The sequence below is a fragment of the Camelus dromedarius genome, chromosome 15 (assembly GCF_036321535.1).
Source record: "Camelus dromedarius isolate mCamDro1 chromosome 15, mCamDro1.pat, whole genome shotgun sequence".
Classification (NCBI taxonomy): Eukaryota; Metazoa; Chordata; class Mammalia; order Artiodactyla; family Camelidae; genus Camelus; species Camelus dromedarius.
This window is the reverse complement of record NC_087450.1, coordinates 56,740,224-56,758,782: the sequence shown is the minus strand read 5'-3', so window position 1 is coordinate 56,758,782 and position 18,559 is coordinate 56,740,224. Positions and strand designations below refer to the sequence as shown.

Genomic DNA, 18,559 nt, shown 5'->3' with positions numbered 1-18,559 from the left:
GAGGTAAGGGGGAGATCCGGACACTCTCACCCCTCAGCCTGAGGGGAGCTGGGTCCTGTGGCGGCTGCTGGCTGGGCAGCACTTGAGCCCTGTGTGTCCCTCCTAGGGTTCTGCCAGGCAGGAAGGGACCTGCGTCTTGTCTCCATCTCCAACGAGCCCATCGACGTCCCTGCGGGCTTCCTCCTCGTGGGGGCCAAGTCCCCCAGCCTGCCAGACCATCTCCTGGTGTGTGCCGTCGACAAGAGGTTCTTGCCGGATGACAACGGGCACAACGCCCTTCTCGGTAAGTCCTTCCTGTGCTCTCTACAGTTCTGGGCCTGTTAGGGGTGGGGACAAGGAGGGCCATTGGTTGCCTTGGGGGACAGGCTGCCTTTGGGGCTCTACATCCGCCTGTCACACAGCCCCGCTTATTCATTTTTTTGTGGAATGGAACACAAATGAGAGTTATTTTAAAAATGTGACTACCTTCCTTAGAAAGCTCATCAGTTAGTACTAATTTTTTTGTACCTGTAGTCATCACTTTCCTAAGTCCCCACCTGGGTCAGGAACAGGGTCCAAACCCTGTCCTCGACACTCTCGGAGGCCAGCAGACGCGAAGCAGGAGGAGAGTAAGTCTGAGCATGTGTCCCTGCTTCTGGGACAGTCAAGTCCTGAGTGATGGCCCAGGCCCCTCCACCGTTCTCTCCTTCACTTCACCTCTCACCTCTCACTCTGATCATTCTTATCCTACCTTTACGGGTGGGCTTGGACCTGCTAATGAACTTGCCCAGGGGTGCAGGTGTAAAAAAACAGGTCCAAGATTCAAACTCAGGTCTTCCTGGCTCTAGGCTGTACCTGTTAACCATCACACCCCCGGTCCTGCGTCTGGTCAAGGTCAGCGTCGGGAAGCCATGGCCTTGATCTTTTGAAGCACCGCTGGCCCACGCGGAGGCCCCAGCTTCTGCGCAGAGTCTAGGCCAAGCCTTACCAAGCCTGGCTCCCGTTTGTTCAGACGGTTATCGAGCTTTTACTCTGCACCTGGCCCTGTGCTCGGTGTGCACCCCATTTGTGGAGCAAAATCACGGGAGATGTGAAGTTTGGGCTGAGAACCCAGAGAGCTGGCTCCCGTCCTGTGTCTGACCCCGGGCCATAGTGTCCTCATCTGCAGAGTGGGCAGGTGCTTTCCATGTGGCCCCTCACCTGGCCTGGTGTCGTCTTCTCAGGAGAGCTGGGCTAGCAGAAAGGGTGGGTAATGACCTGTCTACTTCAGACATAGCGTCAGGAATAATCTTCATGGCAGAAGCAAGTTTGATTATGAGAGTTTATGAGAAAAACTTCTAGGTTGAACCACCCCTCCCCCACCTTATTTCTTCTGTACTTTCCATGTGTACAAACATTTAAACCTCGCTTTTATGCGTGATACAGCCCCCAAAGCTGGGTAGGGACCTGCACTTTAGTGGATATTTTTGAGGACGTTTTATGTCGGAGGCTCTGTGTGAAGGGAAGAGGGGGACTGACCCAGAGAAGAAAGAGAAACGGTTCCGGCCGTGAGGGCCGGGGGGACACGATGGTGTAAACTCTGAAACACGCAGGAGAATGCTGACTAGAGGGGCAGATATGGCTCTGGGACAGTGACCAGGGGGAGAAAGAGTTTTGGCCAATTCTTTCTTAAGGCAGGTCCATGGGCTGATTGTAACTAGTATTTGAAAACCAGAAAAATCCAGAAAATTCACTCTACCAGGAAAGCTCAGGGAGTCATTCTCTTTCACGTTTAATTTGCTTATCAAGGCCGCTCAGGACGAAATGTGCTGGGTGTGCTGGGAAGACGGCCTGGTGAGTGGGTTAGTGTTTGATCTGGCGGTGGCCGGGGGTTTGCCCGAATTCCTCCCCTTTGTGACTGTAAAGGAATTGCGAGGGTAATAAATCAAGAAGGCTCTGTGTCTTGAAATGTGGAGACAAGGATCTTTCAGTTCATTCACCACCAGCCCCGGAACAGCTTCAGCCCCTCAGGCGGGGAGCATAGAGGAAGTGGGGTCTTTGTTAATTGCTTGCCAAAAAGCCAGCAGAGGTGGGTAACAAGGGCCGGCTGGTAATAACCAATGCTTTCTTCTTTTAAAATAACTTTATGCTCTTGGCCTGCACACTTAACACTGTTTAGATTTCCTGCAATTAACCCTGATGGCTGTACAGGGCACGGTGGCCCCGCCGCCCTCTGGGGGCCAGGGCTCTGCGCATTTTAGTGACCTTATAAAATGGAGGCTGTGGAGTATCTTGGAGGAAACGGCAGCTTTAGGCCCCAACGCCCCCATAATTTATAATGAAGGGAGTGTCATTTTAGTGACTTTGAATCAGTGGAGGGATTTTTGTCTGAGAAAGCAGAAAGATTAAAACCTAGGGTGTGTGTTTCAGTTTTCTGACGGTAATTCATCAAAATTGGCTGTTAGCTAAGACACAGGAGAAGAAAACGTCCAGCTAGAATGTTCGTTTCTGAGATGGGAGTGAATGAGTCCTTTGTTCATCCAGCAGGCGGATAACTAAGCCCTTACGGAACGTATAACTCCAAACTGAAGGTGGACTCTAAGTTCAGCCTGGGGCCCCAAAGCCAAGTGGGACCTTGTCCTTCCTGGGAGCTCAGTGCCTTTGGGAGGACACAGGCCAGCCAGGACTCAGCTTGGAGGCCTGTATCCGCAACCACAGAAATCGAGTTTCTGCTAAGTCCCTGTGCAGCAGGCTCCAGCCGAGGGCTTCAGGTGCTGCAAAGACCCTGAAGGATGTCCTGACTCCCAGTGATGGGAGACTGTCTCAGAGGACGCAATGATGGAGTTGGACCCTGAAAAATGAATGGAATTTTGTCCCTTGGAGAGGAGCAGCAGCAGCAAATGAGCCTAACAGCAGCTACGTTACTGAGCACGTATCGTGCTGGAAACCATTGCAGTTAAAATAACCCAGGGAGGTGGGTACGTTGTTACCTAGCATTTATATATGAAGAAACAGGCACAGAGAGGTTAACTGACTTGCTCAGGGTCACCCAGCTACTAAGTGGCAGGTCCTGAATTTAAACCCAGATGTCTGGCCCTGGTGCTCATACCCTGGGGGTTGAAGGGCATCTGAGGCAGAAGGAATCTCCCGCATGAAGGAGCTTGGCACTGGAGGAATGGCGAGAGCTCCCTGTGGCTGGGACTTGACGCAGGGCCCAGGCTGCAGCAGGGGCTGCAAGGAGAGGGGGTCATTGGGTTCCATTTGGAAAAGGCTATGGTACCCAGGATAACAGTTTCAAACTACAAACTTAGAGTGATGAGTCGGATTGTGTCAGGGTATCTATCTTTCATCTTTAACACCTACTAACATGTGGCCAACATTGTTTCACTTATAACTCTTCTTTCTTCTTGACCTTCCAAATTATTTTGAAGCAAATCCCAGACATCATGTCATTTCATCTGTAAACAGTTCAGCATGTATCTCTCAATGACAAGGGCTTTTTGTTGAAAATCCAATACTGTTATCATATCTAAAAAATTTAAAAATAATTTCATGATATCAAATCCTCCAATGTGTTCAAATTTTGTTTTGTAATTATGCTCATAGTTGGTGTTTTGAATCGAGAGCCAAGCAAGATCCTCCCAAGGCATTTGGTTAAGATGGTTCTGAAGTCTCTTATTGTCTCTCTTCATTTGCACGTCCTTCCATCCTCATTTTTCTCTTATGGTTTATATGTTGAAGAACCGTTGTAAATACTCCAATAAGGTGGTGACCATGTTTTCATCTGTGGTTTGGAAAGATCTCTTGGAGGTCGCCTGAATGATTGATGTTTATTGAAAGGGAGATGCCGAGGCAGGGGGCCAGATGATTACGGCATCCTGAGAGTTACGTTTCAAACCTCCCACCGTCGTACCATCAGCTTCCCTCGTCTTTTGTCCTGCCTCCCCCACCCATCAGCCCTGTCCCATTCCCATCCTGTCTGGAATCCTGATGCTGCTCCTGTATTTTCCCTGCCGAGCGTGGGCATTTGCACCCGTGTGCCTCTCACTCCCTGCCGGCTCGTCCGGGTTACTCTCCCCACGCGCACGTGGAAAGCCCCCAAGCAGGAGAAGCCCCACCTCCAGAGACCCAAGTAGATCATTCCTAGACTTGAATTGGAATTTGGCCGGAATATCAAAGCTGGGGGCTATAGACCTATTTTGCCTGATTTGTTATTAGGCTACATTTACTTCCACAAACAGGATCAAGATGGGAAAGACAGAAATCCAAAAAAAAGTGAAAAAGGAAAAAATTGCCCAAATCCTACCACCCCAAATTGAGCATCCTATTTTATTTTGCCCATTTTCTTTTCCATTTGCCATCCAGTTGGGGCTTTAAAATGATGTTTGCAGCTTATATTCACAGCATAGATGTAATGGCAGTTTCTGGGTTTGTTTGTTTGTTTGTTTGTTTGTTTTACTTAACATGCTACAATGAACCAGAGACATCCTGGTTTCCTCCTAAGTTCCTGTTTATATTCAGGGAACAGGAGGGTGGCCGTTCAGCTTGCCAGGTTAGCATGTGCCTGCCTGTGACAGCTCCGTCCTTGAAAGGAGCACAGAGGCACCACTCAAGGTCCAACCTCATCTTCAAGGTCCAGTGTAAGTCCCGCCTCCTCAGGATGACTTCCTGGAACTGTCTTCCTGAACATCTCCTGTCCCTTTACCTGTTCTTCCCATGCACGCTGGCCCAGCTTAGCAGAGAGGAGCTGCAGGCTCCCCTTCTATGAGAGAAGAGAAGGATTTAGCTGTAGGACTGCTGTTTGGAGATTTAAGCAAGCCTGAGTGTGAAGCCTCTCACAGACTCTGGGATGCTGCTTAAACGGGAGGAGCTGCTGGTGTGGCCGCTGCTCCTTCTGGTCAGTGCTTACCACCTCCTCCTGTGGAGTTAAGGATTTGTGTTTGTCCTTTCCTCCAGACAGTCAGTGGCTATATTTTTATTGGTCTTCCTCAGGGCACCTGGTTTCATCCCAGCAAGTGTTCTTTAAATGAGAGCTCAAAACATCCGTGTGCTCAAAAATAGTTGTCAAATTTGCATCTTCATGAAGGGTTGCCAGCTTGGTCCAGGTGACCGCTTGCCTGGGGACAGCAGCCTGGACCCAGGCCTCCCTGGGCATCGGACGAAGGGGCAGGGAGGCACAGAGGGCGGGTGGGCCTGGATGAGTGGTTTGTGACCCTTCGTACCTGGAGCAGTGGCAGCAGTGAGGCCTCCTTGGACTGTGATTCAAGAAGGAAGGCTTAGGCACCCAGAGCCGTCCTGGTTGGAGGGGACCCTCTGCAAAGGGAGGGGCTCTAGCAGTAAACCTGGGCCCCCCCCCCCCCAGCCATAAGCCATGAACTCAGAGGCTGCCCACCGCATCCAAGGGAAGCCACTGTGGATGCTTCAAAAAAGAATCATCTATCTGGTTCTGGAAGGATGCTTAGAGCCCATTTAGTCCTCACCTTCCCTCTTATGGTTAGGAAACCTGAACCCGGAGAGACTGAGCCACTTCCCCCGTATCTCATGGCACCGTGAGGGGCTGTGTAGGGTTGGACTTGAGTCTCCTGACCCTGGCTACCCTCTGCTCTCTGATCCAGCCCTGCCTGTCCGAGGGAGAGGAAGGGAAGTGACATTTCCTGAGCACCTATTGAGGGCTAGACACGTACTGGGCACTGCTCCCACAAGACAGACTTTGTGAGGAGAGAACGCAGCAGACTGGTTCAGTCCCAACTTGGGATACGTCCTACCTGCAGCCGCAGGCCAGTTACTTTCTCATGGCCTTGACTTGCTCATCTGTAAACTGGGGGACCTACTGTGAATTCTTTGTAGGGCTTCATGAGGTTAAGATGAGAATGTTTACAATGTGAAGTGCTGGCGCAGGCCTGGCACGTGGTCGGTGAGCGATAGATGTTCGCTGTCGTCCTGTTTACAGTTGAGAGCTGAGAGATGTCAGTTAACCTGCCCGAAGTCACTTCACCAGCAAGGCGGGGCTTGAATGCACACGTGTCTCACCGGACAAAGGCCTGTAACCTGTCTGGCTGCTCCTGGAAGGCGACAGCAGCGCAGGCCTTGGCGAAGTGCTCTTCGCATCCCTGGTCTTGCAGTTCTCTTTCACGTTCATCCATCTTTTCAACACTCGGGGTCAGAATCCCTTCCAGGGACCTTGGGAGGTTTCTCAGGGCCTCGCTCTTAGATAGCAGTGGGGCTGTTTATCTCAAGGTTCCCAGGTTGGAGACAAAGGAGTAAATAAAAACATTAGCGTACAAAATTAGAAAATGTTAGAAATATTACAACATTAGAACATAAAAATTTTGAAGTGTGTGCAGAAGTCCTAAGTGTTCACTCAGATGGTTACCTGTTTCCTCCCTCCTCCCTCTGATGGTTACTGTCTCCCCTGTGCCAGGTGCTAGTCTGAGCACATGAACTTATGCACACAGACACAATCCACACCTCCCCGCGGTCACACTGTGTCACCACTTTTCTCTTGTGTTAACCAGCAGCTCTGTTGAGTCCAGTTTGAATAGACTTTACAGTTTGTAAAGGTCTTTCAAGCACGTTTTCTGGACTTTAATAGTTCGCAGGAGGTGGTCTGGGCGTCACCACTGCACAGATGGCCTTCCCGGAGCCTCATGGCTGAACTCCGTCCACTCCCAGAAAGGCCCACCCTGGCCTCAGACAGCAGGACGCTGACAGCGAGGCGCCACCCTCGGTAGCTTGTCTCCCCTCCGCGGCTGCTGGGCCCACAGATGTCATTGGCCACCATTCTGGCCGTGTCTGGCAGACCTCTTGATTGCTTCTCAGCAGCTCATGGAGGGGATTCTGGACTCTGAAGAGGTCTCCCAAAGGATCCAGTCTCAAGGTTCTAATTGCTTTGAGATTCCGGGACTGGCCAGCCCTGAAGGAAACAGGTAGAGCAAAGCCTTGCAGGTCATTGGTCAGTGTAAACAGCTGAATGGGACGGTTCTTGTCCTGTAAGGTTTGCTCTTCACAGAGGCTTTCACATATGCCCCTAGGCAAGTGCAGCCTTCCAAGCTTACCGGGCCCATCTCTACGACCGAGTCCTCTTGGTCCTTCTCCTATCTGAGTCAAGGCCATCTTGACTCGGGGCCAGCATAAGATGACCTCTGCCCTGTGGATGTCTCTGGTTGGTGGTGCAGGACATGAATGCATGGAGGTGAGGTGGGGACGTGCATGCTGTTTCCTCCTCCAGGTTTCTCTGGGAATTGTGTTGGCTGCGGCAAGAAAGGCTTCTGTTACTTCACGGAGTTCTCCAATCACATCAATCTGAAGGTGACCACGCAGCCCAAGAAGCAGAAACACCTGAAGTATTACCTGATCCGCAATGCACAGGGGGCTCTGACCAAAGGGCCTCTCATTTGCTGGAAAGGCTCAGGTGAGCAGTTCGGCTCTAGCGGGTGGAGGCTCCTTCAGAGGGGCCCAGGGCCTGTCCACACGACTCTGGGGTGCAGGACTGTGGGCTGGAGGTCAGCCCTGTGAAATTAAAGCCTGCCTTTGCACTACGGGCATCTAGTTTATAGGATCAGCCCAACTGTATGGGACCATTCCGAGTGCCATACCATGCTGTGCCTTCTAGTGGCCAGTATTTGGGGCAAGGTTCTCAACCAGGGGTGGTTTTGTCCCCCAGGGGACATTTGGTAATTTCTGGAGACACCTTTGATCACCTTGATGGGAGAGAGCTACTGACACCTTGTGGGTGGAGGCCAGGGATGCAGCTAAACACTGCTGTGCACAGGCAGCCCCCCGACCCCCGGCCCTGCTGGAGAATTAGGCGGTCCGGTGTCAGTGGTGCCAAAGCCGAGAAACCTTGGCTTAGAGAAAGATCAGCTCAGATAGGCCCCACTCCCCGTCCTGAAGCCCTTCTGTGTCTCCCTGTACCCTCGTGGCTGCAGTCAGCTATGAGGGCAGAGAGGAGGGGCTGGATTTTCTAGGCCCAGGCACTCAGTGAGATACCCCCACTCAAACAAACTGTGAAGGGACATGTCCTAAAAGGGTTCTCAGCAAGATGACCAGGAGAGCCAGCCTGTTGTCCCCTCCCTTGTCTGCATTAGTTCACTCTGGTCACCCGGAGTCTCCCAGCCAGCTTCTGTGAGTAGGAGGAAGGTGCTTCAGGAGGGGCTGGCTCTGGGCGTTCCTCCCCTGTCCCCTCCCATCACTCTTTTCCTTCCTCCTTTTCTTGCATTGCTCAATAAATACTTCTTGAGCTCCTGCTATGTACGTGCCTGACATTTTCTAGGTGCTGGGGAGGCAGTGCTTCTTCCCCTTGTGGGACCAGATAAGAGACCTTGGTCACTTGCAGTGAACAAGCACCTCACAGGTTCGATACCTCATGGGAGTTAATCTTCCCAACAGAGAGTGACTTAGGCAGTGGAGGAAGGTGTCAGCTGTTCCTTTGCCTTCCAGTGATGCCCTGCTCACCCCGCGGACTTGAAGGGTGGCAGCTGGAGGTCTTATCTGTATCACATGTTTTTCTCTTTTTCCCAAGTGGTCATTATTGATCCTGCTCCCTGCAGTCAGAGCTGTCCCTCAGAGAGGTCCTGTGCCCTTGGCACCAAGCCTGGAGGTTGTCGCACCTCCTCCTCCCCTGGCTACACCAAGGCAGACTAGGATGGTGTTGGCACCATTGTGGTCATCTCTGTTCCTGGCTCTCCTGCAGGACAGACTCTGGTCTAGGAAGTCATCTCACATGCAGGGGAGGAGCAGTGAGTTGGTTTTCACGTGTGCATCTTCCCTGTAGATTTCAGAAGCCGGCAGACATCCGCTGGAGCATGTTCCAGCTCTTTGTTCCCTCTGCTGGAGAGCTCCGGGCCCCCGGCTCCCTTCCCCAGTGAGCCTGTTCCTGGGACCAACCCGAGCGCCCCGCTGGGAGCAGCGCAGGCAGGTGAGGCGATGGAGCTGCGCCAGACGTGCCAGGAGTGGGTTTTAGTCTCCCCATTGTACCAGCGGGTAAACTGAGGCACAGAGATGCTTGCCTCGGGTCTCACATGTAGTCGGATTTGACAGCAGGCATTTCTGGTTCATGTGCTTGGAGTTCACTGTGCTGAACAGACCTGATTAGCAGGTGGCTGTTATCAAATAGATAGCCGCCTCCTTCTCAATGACCGTGGTGGGTTGGTTATTGTCATTCCTCCCACTCAGGGTCAGTAGAGGGGACCAGGGCCCTTGCCCCACTGGGCTCATCACATCCATAATGAAAAGGGTGCACCTGGGCTGGGAGCACACTCTCCTCCAGAAGCACGTGCCCCCTGCTCTTCGTGGTGTCTGCTGTTGTCCTCACTGTGCCCGGACCTGTCACCCTGTGGCAAATGGAGAGATCAGCGTTTTTGCGGTTGGAAAACTGGGTGTGAGTTCCAGTGCTGCTAACTCGTAGCTGAGTGATTTGGGGCAACTCATTTTAACTCTTTGAATCTCCATTTCCTGAACAATTGGAGAAAAATCTTCTCTGTCTAATTTGCAGGGTGATCGTAAGAATTCAGTACGATGGTAGTAGTAACAAACACTTAGTGCTTACGACACACTTTACGTCTGTTAACCCATGTCATCCTCACAGCGGCTCTGTCGTTACCCCCGTCTCCTAGGTGAGAACGTTGACGTGTAGGGAGGTTATGGAAGTTAAGCAGAGTTACTCAGCTAGTCAGCAGCAGAGCTGGGATTCAGACCCAGGTCGCCTGGCTTCAGAACCTCATCCTTAACCCCCGCCCCAGCCCCCCACATGCCACCTCACCCACAGGAAACGTTCTGTGCTGCTCCTGGCTCTGGAGCACCTTCCAGGCCCTCTGGCTGGTGTGGGTGACTTAGAAGACCAGACTTGCCCCCAGACTTCTCCTTGGACTCGGAGAGCCCTGTGGGCAGCCTGGACTTGGTGACTGCAAACCCGGCAGCTTTCCTGAGCCTGTGTGACACGAACATGAACTTGAGAGGGTGGAAGGGAGCGGGGGATGGAGAGCAGTTGCAGGGGTGCTCCTGGAATCCAGGGGACTCTGCTGGCCGCTCCCGTCCCCTGGCCGTTCTTTCACCAGGAGTGCTCACTGGAGCACAAGCAGAAGTGTGTGTGCCTGTGTGTGCACACCGTGTGTCTGCTTTCTCAGTGGGGTGGAATCACTCTGTCAGGAGCTCTGGTTCCCGAGGGGACTTGTCAGTGAAAAGCTAATTTGTGAAAACTGGGGGAGAAGTAATTTCCTGCTTGCTGGGCTCACAGAAGTCCTTGTCTCCTCCTTGTTTCTCTCTGCTGTCAGGACCAGCCTCTGATCACCCCTCACTCACCGCAGCAATGGGTCTGGCTGTTTTCAACGGCAAAGATTCCCCGAAGCATCAGCCGCTGGTGAAGAACAACCTGTCTGCCGGGCCACGCCCCTCGGCATTAGGTAGCTTCGCCCGTCCCATCTGGGAGCCCTGCTTTGCTCTGGACCAAGGCGGTGAGGGGGTCGGGGACACAGGAGCCGTTGTGCTGGGGCCCCTAAGCCTCCTGGAATTGGGGGGCTTGGAATGAGAGTCAGGCTGGGTCACCAGGTGCCTCCTGAGTCTGTGGGGCTGTGCCCAGGCCCTGGTGCTGGGTGTGTGCCAAGATGCAGTGAAGAATCAGATAGGTAAGAATTCCAAATCCAACTCTCTTATTAGTTGAGGAATCTTGGGCAAGTCTTTTGGCTAAGGATCTAAAGATGAGAGTTCTGCTCTGAGGGCAGTTGAGAAGATTCAGTGAGGTGCTACATGGGAGTTCAGGGCACATCTGGCAGCTCACTAAGGGGCACCATTATTTAACTGGTCTTTTCAGGGAGGGCTTCCTGGAGGAGGTGACAACTGAGCTGTAACTTACAGCTGGGGAAGCACTGATTAGAGATGGTATGCGAGGAAGTGAGGAAGAGGGATGAGGAGGCGAGGGTCTGAGTGAGAAAGGTGGGTGAAGAGGTTAAGCAGGCCTCCTGCTAGAGCTGAGGCTGTGGGTCAAGGAAGAGTCAGAGGCAGAGCAGCCCCAGGACCCTGCTCTCCCTCTGCACTCACCTGGAGTCATTTCATAGGCAGGTCTTACCTCTCTCCTCCCTCCTGCGTGCACACAGCTACATGGAATATTAGGACCCCAGACTGTCACAGGACGAGCCCCTCGAAGACATCTAGTCCAACCTCCTTTACAGAGGAAAGTGCAGCCCAGAGAGGCAGCCAGGCTGGATCCCAGGCCTCCCTGATTCTCTGACACGCCTGGCAGAGGACTTCCCTGGTGGAGGAATCGTCTCCCTCTTAGTTGAAGGAACAACGTCTTTTCTGAAATGGATCTGATACTTGCCAGTCCTAACCAGAGTGTCGATTCTGTGGTCTGAGGTCAAGTCTTTGTAACTCCCCTCCCCAACACCACAATGTGAGGAACCCTAGGCAGGCACCCACTTTTCTTCCTGTGACTGTTTCTTCTCCGCTAGGTGCTGGGTTGCTGGGGTGGTGCTGGGAGGCTGTGTTGTTGGTGCCTCCCCTCCCTGCACTGAGGTCTGGGCGTAACCAGCCTTCTCCCCAGTCAGCAGGGAACGAGGGCCTCCCTCAGCCTGGGCCCAGTGACATTGGCTCTGGGAGCCAATCTGAGGCTCCTCCTGCAGTGAATGACATGCTTCCTTGGAGGGATGTGGGAAATAGACCCCTCAATTCCCTAGTGTGGTGCTGGAGCCCCCTGGAATCTGGCCCCAACCAGCCTTTGGAACCTCACTCAGTCCCCACTGTTTCTGCTTAAGAACTCACACCCCAGCTATATTGGACAGTTCTGTCTCCCCCTCCTGTCTCCACATTGTGACATCCACACCCTGGTCACATATCTGTGCCCTTGGAGAGCTCTCCCCACCCACCTGCTATACCTGCCGTTCAGAGCTTAGCTCAGGTGTCCCCTCCTCCCTGCAGGAGGGCTCCCTCCCTGGGATCCTCAGGTGTCAGCCCGAGAGCAGGGTGGTCGTCATTCGCTCTGGGAGCCCAGGTGCTCCATGGAGCCTGGCACGGAGGGCTTAAAAGATGCTGGCCGAGCCGAGGGGGGTTGGATCATTAAAGGCACAGCTGAAGCATCAGAGATTCTATGCCTCCCACCTGCTCTGTGGAGAGCTGGAATCAATTTTAAGAAGCTGCTTCTGAAGCTCTGTGGAGTGTTTAATAAAGGCTTGGGGGCTGTCACTCAGGGGTTCTCAGCAGAAGTGCTGTCCCTGTGGAGGTAAGGGGCTGGGGCCCGAAGTGCCAAATAGTGCCCCCCTACTACCAGGACACATGGCCAGAAATAGCTGGTCCACGGGACAGCTCCTGGTGACGTCATTCTGGGAGAGTTCTTGAGCTTAGAGTCCACTTAGAGGCTGTTGGTGTTCACATCCCAAAGGGAGAAAACATCTGTAAATCATCCATCCTTAATACCAAGGCCCAACCCCACTGCCTTCTCCGCTTTGATAGTTTAATAGGGGTTTTAGAGGAGCTGACACCTTAGTCTTTGTGGGAGCTCTTCCACCGGCTCTTGAGGACAGATGTTTGGGGAGGCGAAGATGTGGTTCTAACTGGAACAAAGATAACAGAAGCTGCCCGAGAGGTTGCGGGGGTCCGAGGAGCCCACCTGTTTGAAAGCTCTTTGTAAACAAAGTACTTCTCTTTTTTTAACTTTTGATCCACTTGATTTTACTCAGTCTAAAGAAGAGGTAGCAATAATTGTGGATGACTTTTAAGAGACTCTAAAGCAGTAATTCTCACACTGCGCTCGCCTAGGCATAACCCGCATGCTTGTGAGTGCTGTGTCCTCTCATCTCTGGAGATTTGATTCCATAGGAGTGGACAATTTTCACGAGCTCCTGCTGGTTCTCTCCAGCTTTCTCTCAGGCCAGATCTAGAGTAACATTGCTCTAAACCCGCGTTAGTCAGCCCTGGAGTGGTTTAGAATCACCGGGAGCTCAGGGGAGGTAGGGGGGCGTCATCAGGATGCATTCCCTCCCCCCGCCAGCTGGGGTTCTGGTTTCCTGGGGATGGGGCTACATCCGGGAATAGAGTTTTAAATTTAAAATTTTTTATTTGATTGATTGATTGATTGATGTATAGTCAGTTTACAATGTTGTATCAATTTCTTTAATGTGTCACGGTTTAACATGTAGCTCTAAATGTAGGGGTGATTTTGTGTCAAAAAAAAGTATAGTAACGAATTCTTGATACTTTGAATACTCCAAGAACATATCATGAGTCATGCTCATGCTGCTTTCTAGAGTGGGCAGGGATGACTCATGACAAGCAGTGGGTACCAGCTTCTGGTCCCCTTGAGATTTTTAATCTGAAATTAGCTTTCAAGGCTGGGGTGGGGAGAGGGGCACAGGTGGATCAGTACTGCCTCCAAGTGGTAAAACAGCGGTGATGGCTCGAATGCAGCTGCAGCTTGTCTCCAGAAACCCCTGTTCATCTATTGGAATGTGTAGATAACGGTGGTGATGATGCGGGTCTCGGTGGCTACCATTTATTGGACCCAAATTCTGCGCTTTACGTATATTCTCTTTAGTCCTGATCAAACCACCTTCCAGAGTAGATTTTATTACCCCGCTGTAAAGGTGAAAGAGGTAATTAAGGCTTAGGGAGCTAAAACTCGGACATTTGCACAACTTTGGAATGAAATATTTACAGAGGATGACAGGATACTTCCTTAAGCCCAGATACTTTACTAGATGCTAAAACCCTTTGTAAAATTGTGATTTAAAAAAAAAATAACAAATGAGTGTTCTCCAAATCAAGGGAACGTTTTATGGAAGCTTGCCCTAGTGACAGCCTAATCTGTACTCTGAATGTTGTCTAGGTATCTTATCCAACTCTGGGCCCCCCAAAAAGCGCCACAAAGGGTGGTCTCCAGAATCTCCATCAGCTGCAGACGGCGGCTACCCCCAGGGTGGTGGGAACAGAGCTAAGTATGGTAAGTGGCAATAGCCTTGCCCCAAATCCAAGGCTTGGGTACTAGTGGTGGTGGTGCCACTGGCTGTGTGTGTGTGAACACTTTTGTGTATATTGGCGAGAAAGTTCTACAGAGACAGGGCTGGGTATAACAAAAGACTCTCTTTCTTATATATTAGACTTGTTTAACAAAGCCCAGGATCCCTACACAGTATTGAATTCCCTGATCCTAGAGGAATTAAAAAAAAGCTTACCTGTCACTTGGCAGGGCTATTAAAGAGGAGGAAACAGGTTGTTTGGTGGGGAAGGTTGGACCCAGGGACCTTAATGCTGCTTTTGACTGTAGGAATCTGTGATTCCCAGGCTGGGTGCCCCTGAAAATGGGGAGAGGGTCCAGTTGAGGCAGATCTATTGGCTGGTCTGACATCAGATCTGCCAGAGGCAGATTCTTTGTCTGATGTATTTTCCTAACGCTCTTGGCGTGTTTCTAGAGAATGCAGGCGTGACCTGCATGCCCCAGGTTGGCTTGGTGGGACCGGCCTCAGTCACCTTTCCCGTCGTGGCCTCCGGAGAACCAGTGTCTGTTCCTGACAACTTGCTGAAAATATGCAAGGCCAAGCCGGTGATCTTTAAAGGCAAGTACAGTGGTGTGACAAGTGGTGGAGGTCAGGGAGCCCAAGGAACACTCGAGAAACACTGACACGTCGTTCCAGTCTGACTCCATGCCCAGGGTGTCCTCCTAGAAAAACTCAAAAACTCTTTCTAGAGCAACGAAAGAGCTAAGCAGACCAGTCACTGGGATGGCCCCTGACCAGATGCCAAGAGTGGCAGAGCTTGTCACGGTTTCCATGACAAGCCCGGGTGAAGTGGTCCAGTTCTGTGATGCCCAAGTGCTTGTTCATTTGTTCTTTCAATTAGTCACTCCCCCAGCCACACTAGGCCCCTGCGACGGGAACAGGCCCAGGGCTGAGCACCACGGAGAAGGGCACCAGCCCCTTGCTGATTTACCAGACCCTGGGCTGGCGGGTTGTCCTGTGGCCAGTGGTATTTTTTGACTATGAAATCTGACTTTGATTGTGCAAAGGTGGCCATGGTCACCACGCAGAAGCATAAAACAAGACCAGATTGGATCTCTGTTCTGTGTCAGTGGGCTCATGGCTGCTGGCGGAGATAGATTTGTGGCTCAGCTAAGGAAATCCTGTTCTAATGAAGTGAGAGCCCTTGGAATGTGAGGGTTCGGTGGACTTGTTTGATGATAGTGCTCGCCGGTGCTGTGTGCTGGCATGGGGTCACACACACACACACAACCACAAACACATACACGTGTGCACATACAATCAGGTCCTTCTTAAATAAGTCAACACCGTATTTGGTATCACATTTTGGGGAATAGAGAAGAGAGGGTGGAAGTAAACTAGGAGAGGTATCTTACCATTAATTAAGAAATAAGAGAGAGCAAACCTTTCTTTTTTCCTAAAAAAACCAAACAATGGGCAGGGTGTGAATCTGGGTTTTAAACTGGACGTCAGGCAGGGCCAGGAATCCCATTGGGCCCTATTGGGTAGCTACGATGAAGGTCAACATTCAATTACTTTCTTTTTTTTTTTAATAGAGGTACAAGGGATTGAACCTAGGACCTTGTGCATGCTAAGCACGTGCTCTACCACTGAGCTGTACCCTCTCCCTTCACCTCCCATTACATATTTTCTTTACATGGTTGCTGTATGTCTGTGGTAGGCCAAGGAACACAGAAAACAGCAAGGCAGGACTGGGGGACAACCCTACTTGGTATAATATGACTGGTGAACAAGCAAGACTAGCCAGGCGCCTCAGGGAAGTTGGGGTGGGGGTCCGGCAGACCTGTGTCCAACAGCTGATGATCCCAGATTGAGACCATCTCTGCTCCTCACGTCACTGCACTTCCCACACCTTGGTTAAGCCGCCCTCCTCTTTGTAACTTCTGTGCTTCCCGAGCTCCTTTCCCTGTACCATCTGATCAAACCCCACTTGTGCTGTAAGACCCAACCCTGTGCCTCCTCCAGGAAGCCACCTGAGATTCCCTTTAATCTGGGCCCCTTAGTAGCTTCTTTTTGCCTCTTTTATGACAAATAGCATACTCTTCCTTTAATAGTGATTCTTTATGTTGCTTCTTTTAAACCATAATATTCTTGACCAGTGCTGCCCACATTGTGGTACCTGGATGAGCAAGACCAGCGTCACCCAGGACCTTCTTAGAGGAGTGAATTCCTGGGGCCGTCCCAGAGTCAGAGTCAGGCCCTCTTCCTGAATCAGAAGCTCTGTGATGGGGCCCAGCAATCTGTGTTTTAGGAAAGCCTGTCAGGGGACCCTCATGCACCCTTAGGTTTGGGAAGCAATTTCCTTGAGGACGTAAACTATGTCTCCATCACTGGATTTTCCCACAGAGCCGAGCATGATGCCTGCACACAGCCCACAGCGGGCATCCAGTAAGTGTGTGCGTGGTGAATACATGGAGATCTTCTGAGTACAGGATGCCACACACACACCTGCACATTTGATCATCTTCGCAACCCCATGAGGATTTGATATCGTCACCCCATTTTACAAATGTGGAGACCGAGGCTTAGGGAAGTTAAGCTGCTTGCTTAGGGTAACATAGTTAATAAATGGTGCAGAAGTGATTTGGACCTGGCCTGGGCTCTCCAGCCTCTGAGAGTTGCCATTAGAATTAATCTTGTAATGGTTGCTAAAGCTTTTGTCACATTCTGTCGTTATTTGGAGTCTCTAGTCTGTTCAGTGATGTATTTTTCTAACTCAGCTTGCCAGAGAGTCCTGGGAGGCTGGGAGGCAGACTCCAACAGTGGGAGCTGGGCAGGGCCGGGCCAGCACAGGCCTGGCAGAGAGCTGGAAGGTACCGCCCACGTGGAGTTTCTAGGGTTAGAGCCAATGGAGCAGCCCAGGCGATGGCTGTTTGGCTTTGGCGGTTCTGTCTGGGCCCTGGCTCGCTCAGCTATAAAGTAAGGGATTGGACTAAATGAACAAGCAAATGGTACAGCCCCGTCAGGTATCAGAGCAGGTGCACAAGTCAGCAAGGGCTGGGAGTTCTAAATTTCCCCGAGCAGGAGCACTTGAGTTACCCCAGGTGCAGCTAGCCTGCATGCTTTTGTTCTCTTCAATTCAGAGACCCCACCCCCACATGTGAGGGCCACACGTTGTGCCCAAGGCCATTGCCAGGCGGGCACTGCTTCTTCTCCCCCCAGGTCACGGCAACTTCCCGTACCTCTGTGGGAACCTGAATGACGTGGTCGTGAGCCCTCTCCTGTACACGTGCTACCAGAACTCCCAGTCCATCTCCAGGGCATATGAACAACACGGGGCCTCCACCATCCAGCCCATCTCAGAGGAGATGCAGCTCCTGCTCACCGTCTACTATCTTGTCCAGCTGGGTGAGTCTCCTCCCATTTTGTGGGAACCACTGGCAGAATAATTGCATAAGCCTTGCTCGCTGACCATCACTCAGAGCCCTTGTGAAGCCGCCTCTGTTACCAGGTCCTGTGGTGGTCACCCCTCCACCACCCACCCCCGAGGGTCTGAAGGTCAGGATCTCCAGTGAGGATTCAATAATGATTTCCCTGCCATTCTAGGTGCAGAGGTAGAGCAGGAATAAAACACAGGCTCTGCCCTCAAGGAGACTGTGTTCTAGAGGGAGAGAGAAACAATGGACAAGTGGAAAGTAAACTGAATGAAGATGGGGTGTATGTCTGTGGGGCTGATTCAGGAAAGGCCTCTGTGAGGAGGTGGCGTTTGAGTGGTGAGTGATGAAAAGGAGCTGGCCTTGTGAGGAGCTGAGGCAGGCAGAAGAGGGGAGAGAGGTGAGGGCCTCGGGGCAGGAGGGAACGAGGAGCCCCAGGTCAGTGGGAGCCCGAGCGGCTTCAGAGTGAGAGCATGAGGGCAAGGGTGCCGTCAGAGAGGGGACAGGGCCTCAGGCTAAGATCAGGAGTTCATATATTTTTTTTTTAATTGAAGTATAGTTGATTTACAATATTGGGTTAGTTTCTGGTGGACAGCATAGTGATTCATTCATGTATACATATATACACACACACACACTCCTTTTTATATTCTTTTTCACTACTGGCTATTGTTCCCTGTGCTATGCAGTAGGACCTTGTCATTTAGGAGTTCATATTTGAGACCCACTGAGAAATAACTTGTATCAGTCAGCTCAGGTGGCCATAACAACATATCTCAGACTGAGGGGCTTAAACAGCAGCGATGAATTCTGTCCTGATTCTATAGGCTGGAAGTCTGAGATCCTGGTGGCAGGCTGGTTGGGCTCTGGGGGTCCTCTCTTCCTGGCTTGCAGACGGCCACCTTTGAGCCATGTCATCCCGTGGCCTTTCCTTGGTGTGTGTGTGTGGTGGGGGATGGAGAGGGAGCTCCGGTGTCTCTTCCTCTTCTTAAAGGGCCACCAGTCCTACTGGATTAGGGCCCCACCCTCCTGACCTCCCTTAACCGTAGCTACTTCTTTAAAGGCCCTGTTGCCAAATACAATCACACTGGGGGCTAAGCCTTCAACATAGGAGTTTGGGGGGAACACAATTCAGTCCATAGCTCCCCTGGAGCACTGTAGGCGGATGTGATCTGACTGTCATTTCTAGACCACGTGGGCTGCCACGTGCAGCAGATGGTGCAGGGGTGGTGCCGTCGTCCCAGT

General features: G+C 51.7%; 1 protein-coding gene across 4 annotated transcripts in view; it reads left to right on the top strand.

The window, feature by feature from the left end:
* Positions 1-18,559, top strand: part of GREB1 (growth regulating estrogen receptor binding 1) — a 78,980-nt gene that overhangs the window by 17,410 nt on the left and 43,011 nt on the right. For all 4 annotated transcript variants that reach the window (XM_031466586.2, XM_064494727.1, XM_064494726.1 and 1 more), the window contains exons 4-10: positions 107-283; positions 7,187-7,369; positions 8,732-8,875; positions 10,230-10,358; positions 13,772-13,885; positions 14,355-14,498; positions 17,103-17,288. In XM_031466586.2, coding sequence (XP_031322446.2) covers positions 107-283; positions 7,187-7,369; positions 8,732-8,875; positions 10,230-10,358; positions 13,772-13,885; positions 14,355-14,498; positions 17,103-17,288 — 1,077 coding nt within the window. The remainder of the gene's footprint in view (positions 1-106; positions 284-7,186; positions 7,370-8,731; positions 8,876-10,229; positions 10,359-13,771; positions 13,886-14,354; positions 14,499-17,102; positions 17,289-18,559) is intronic.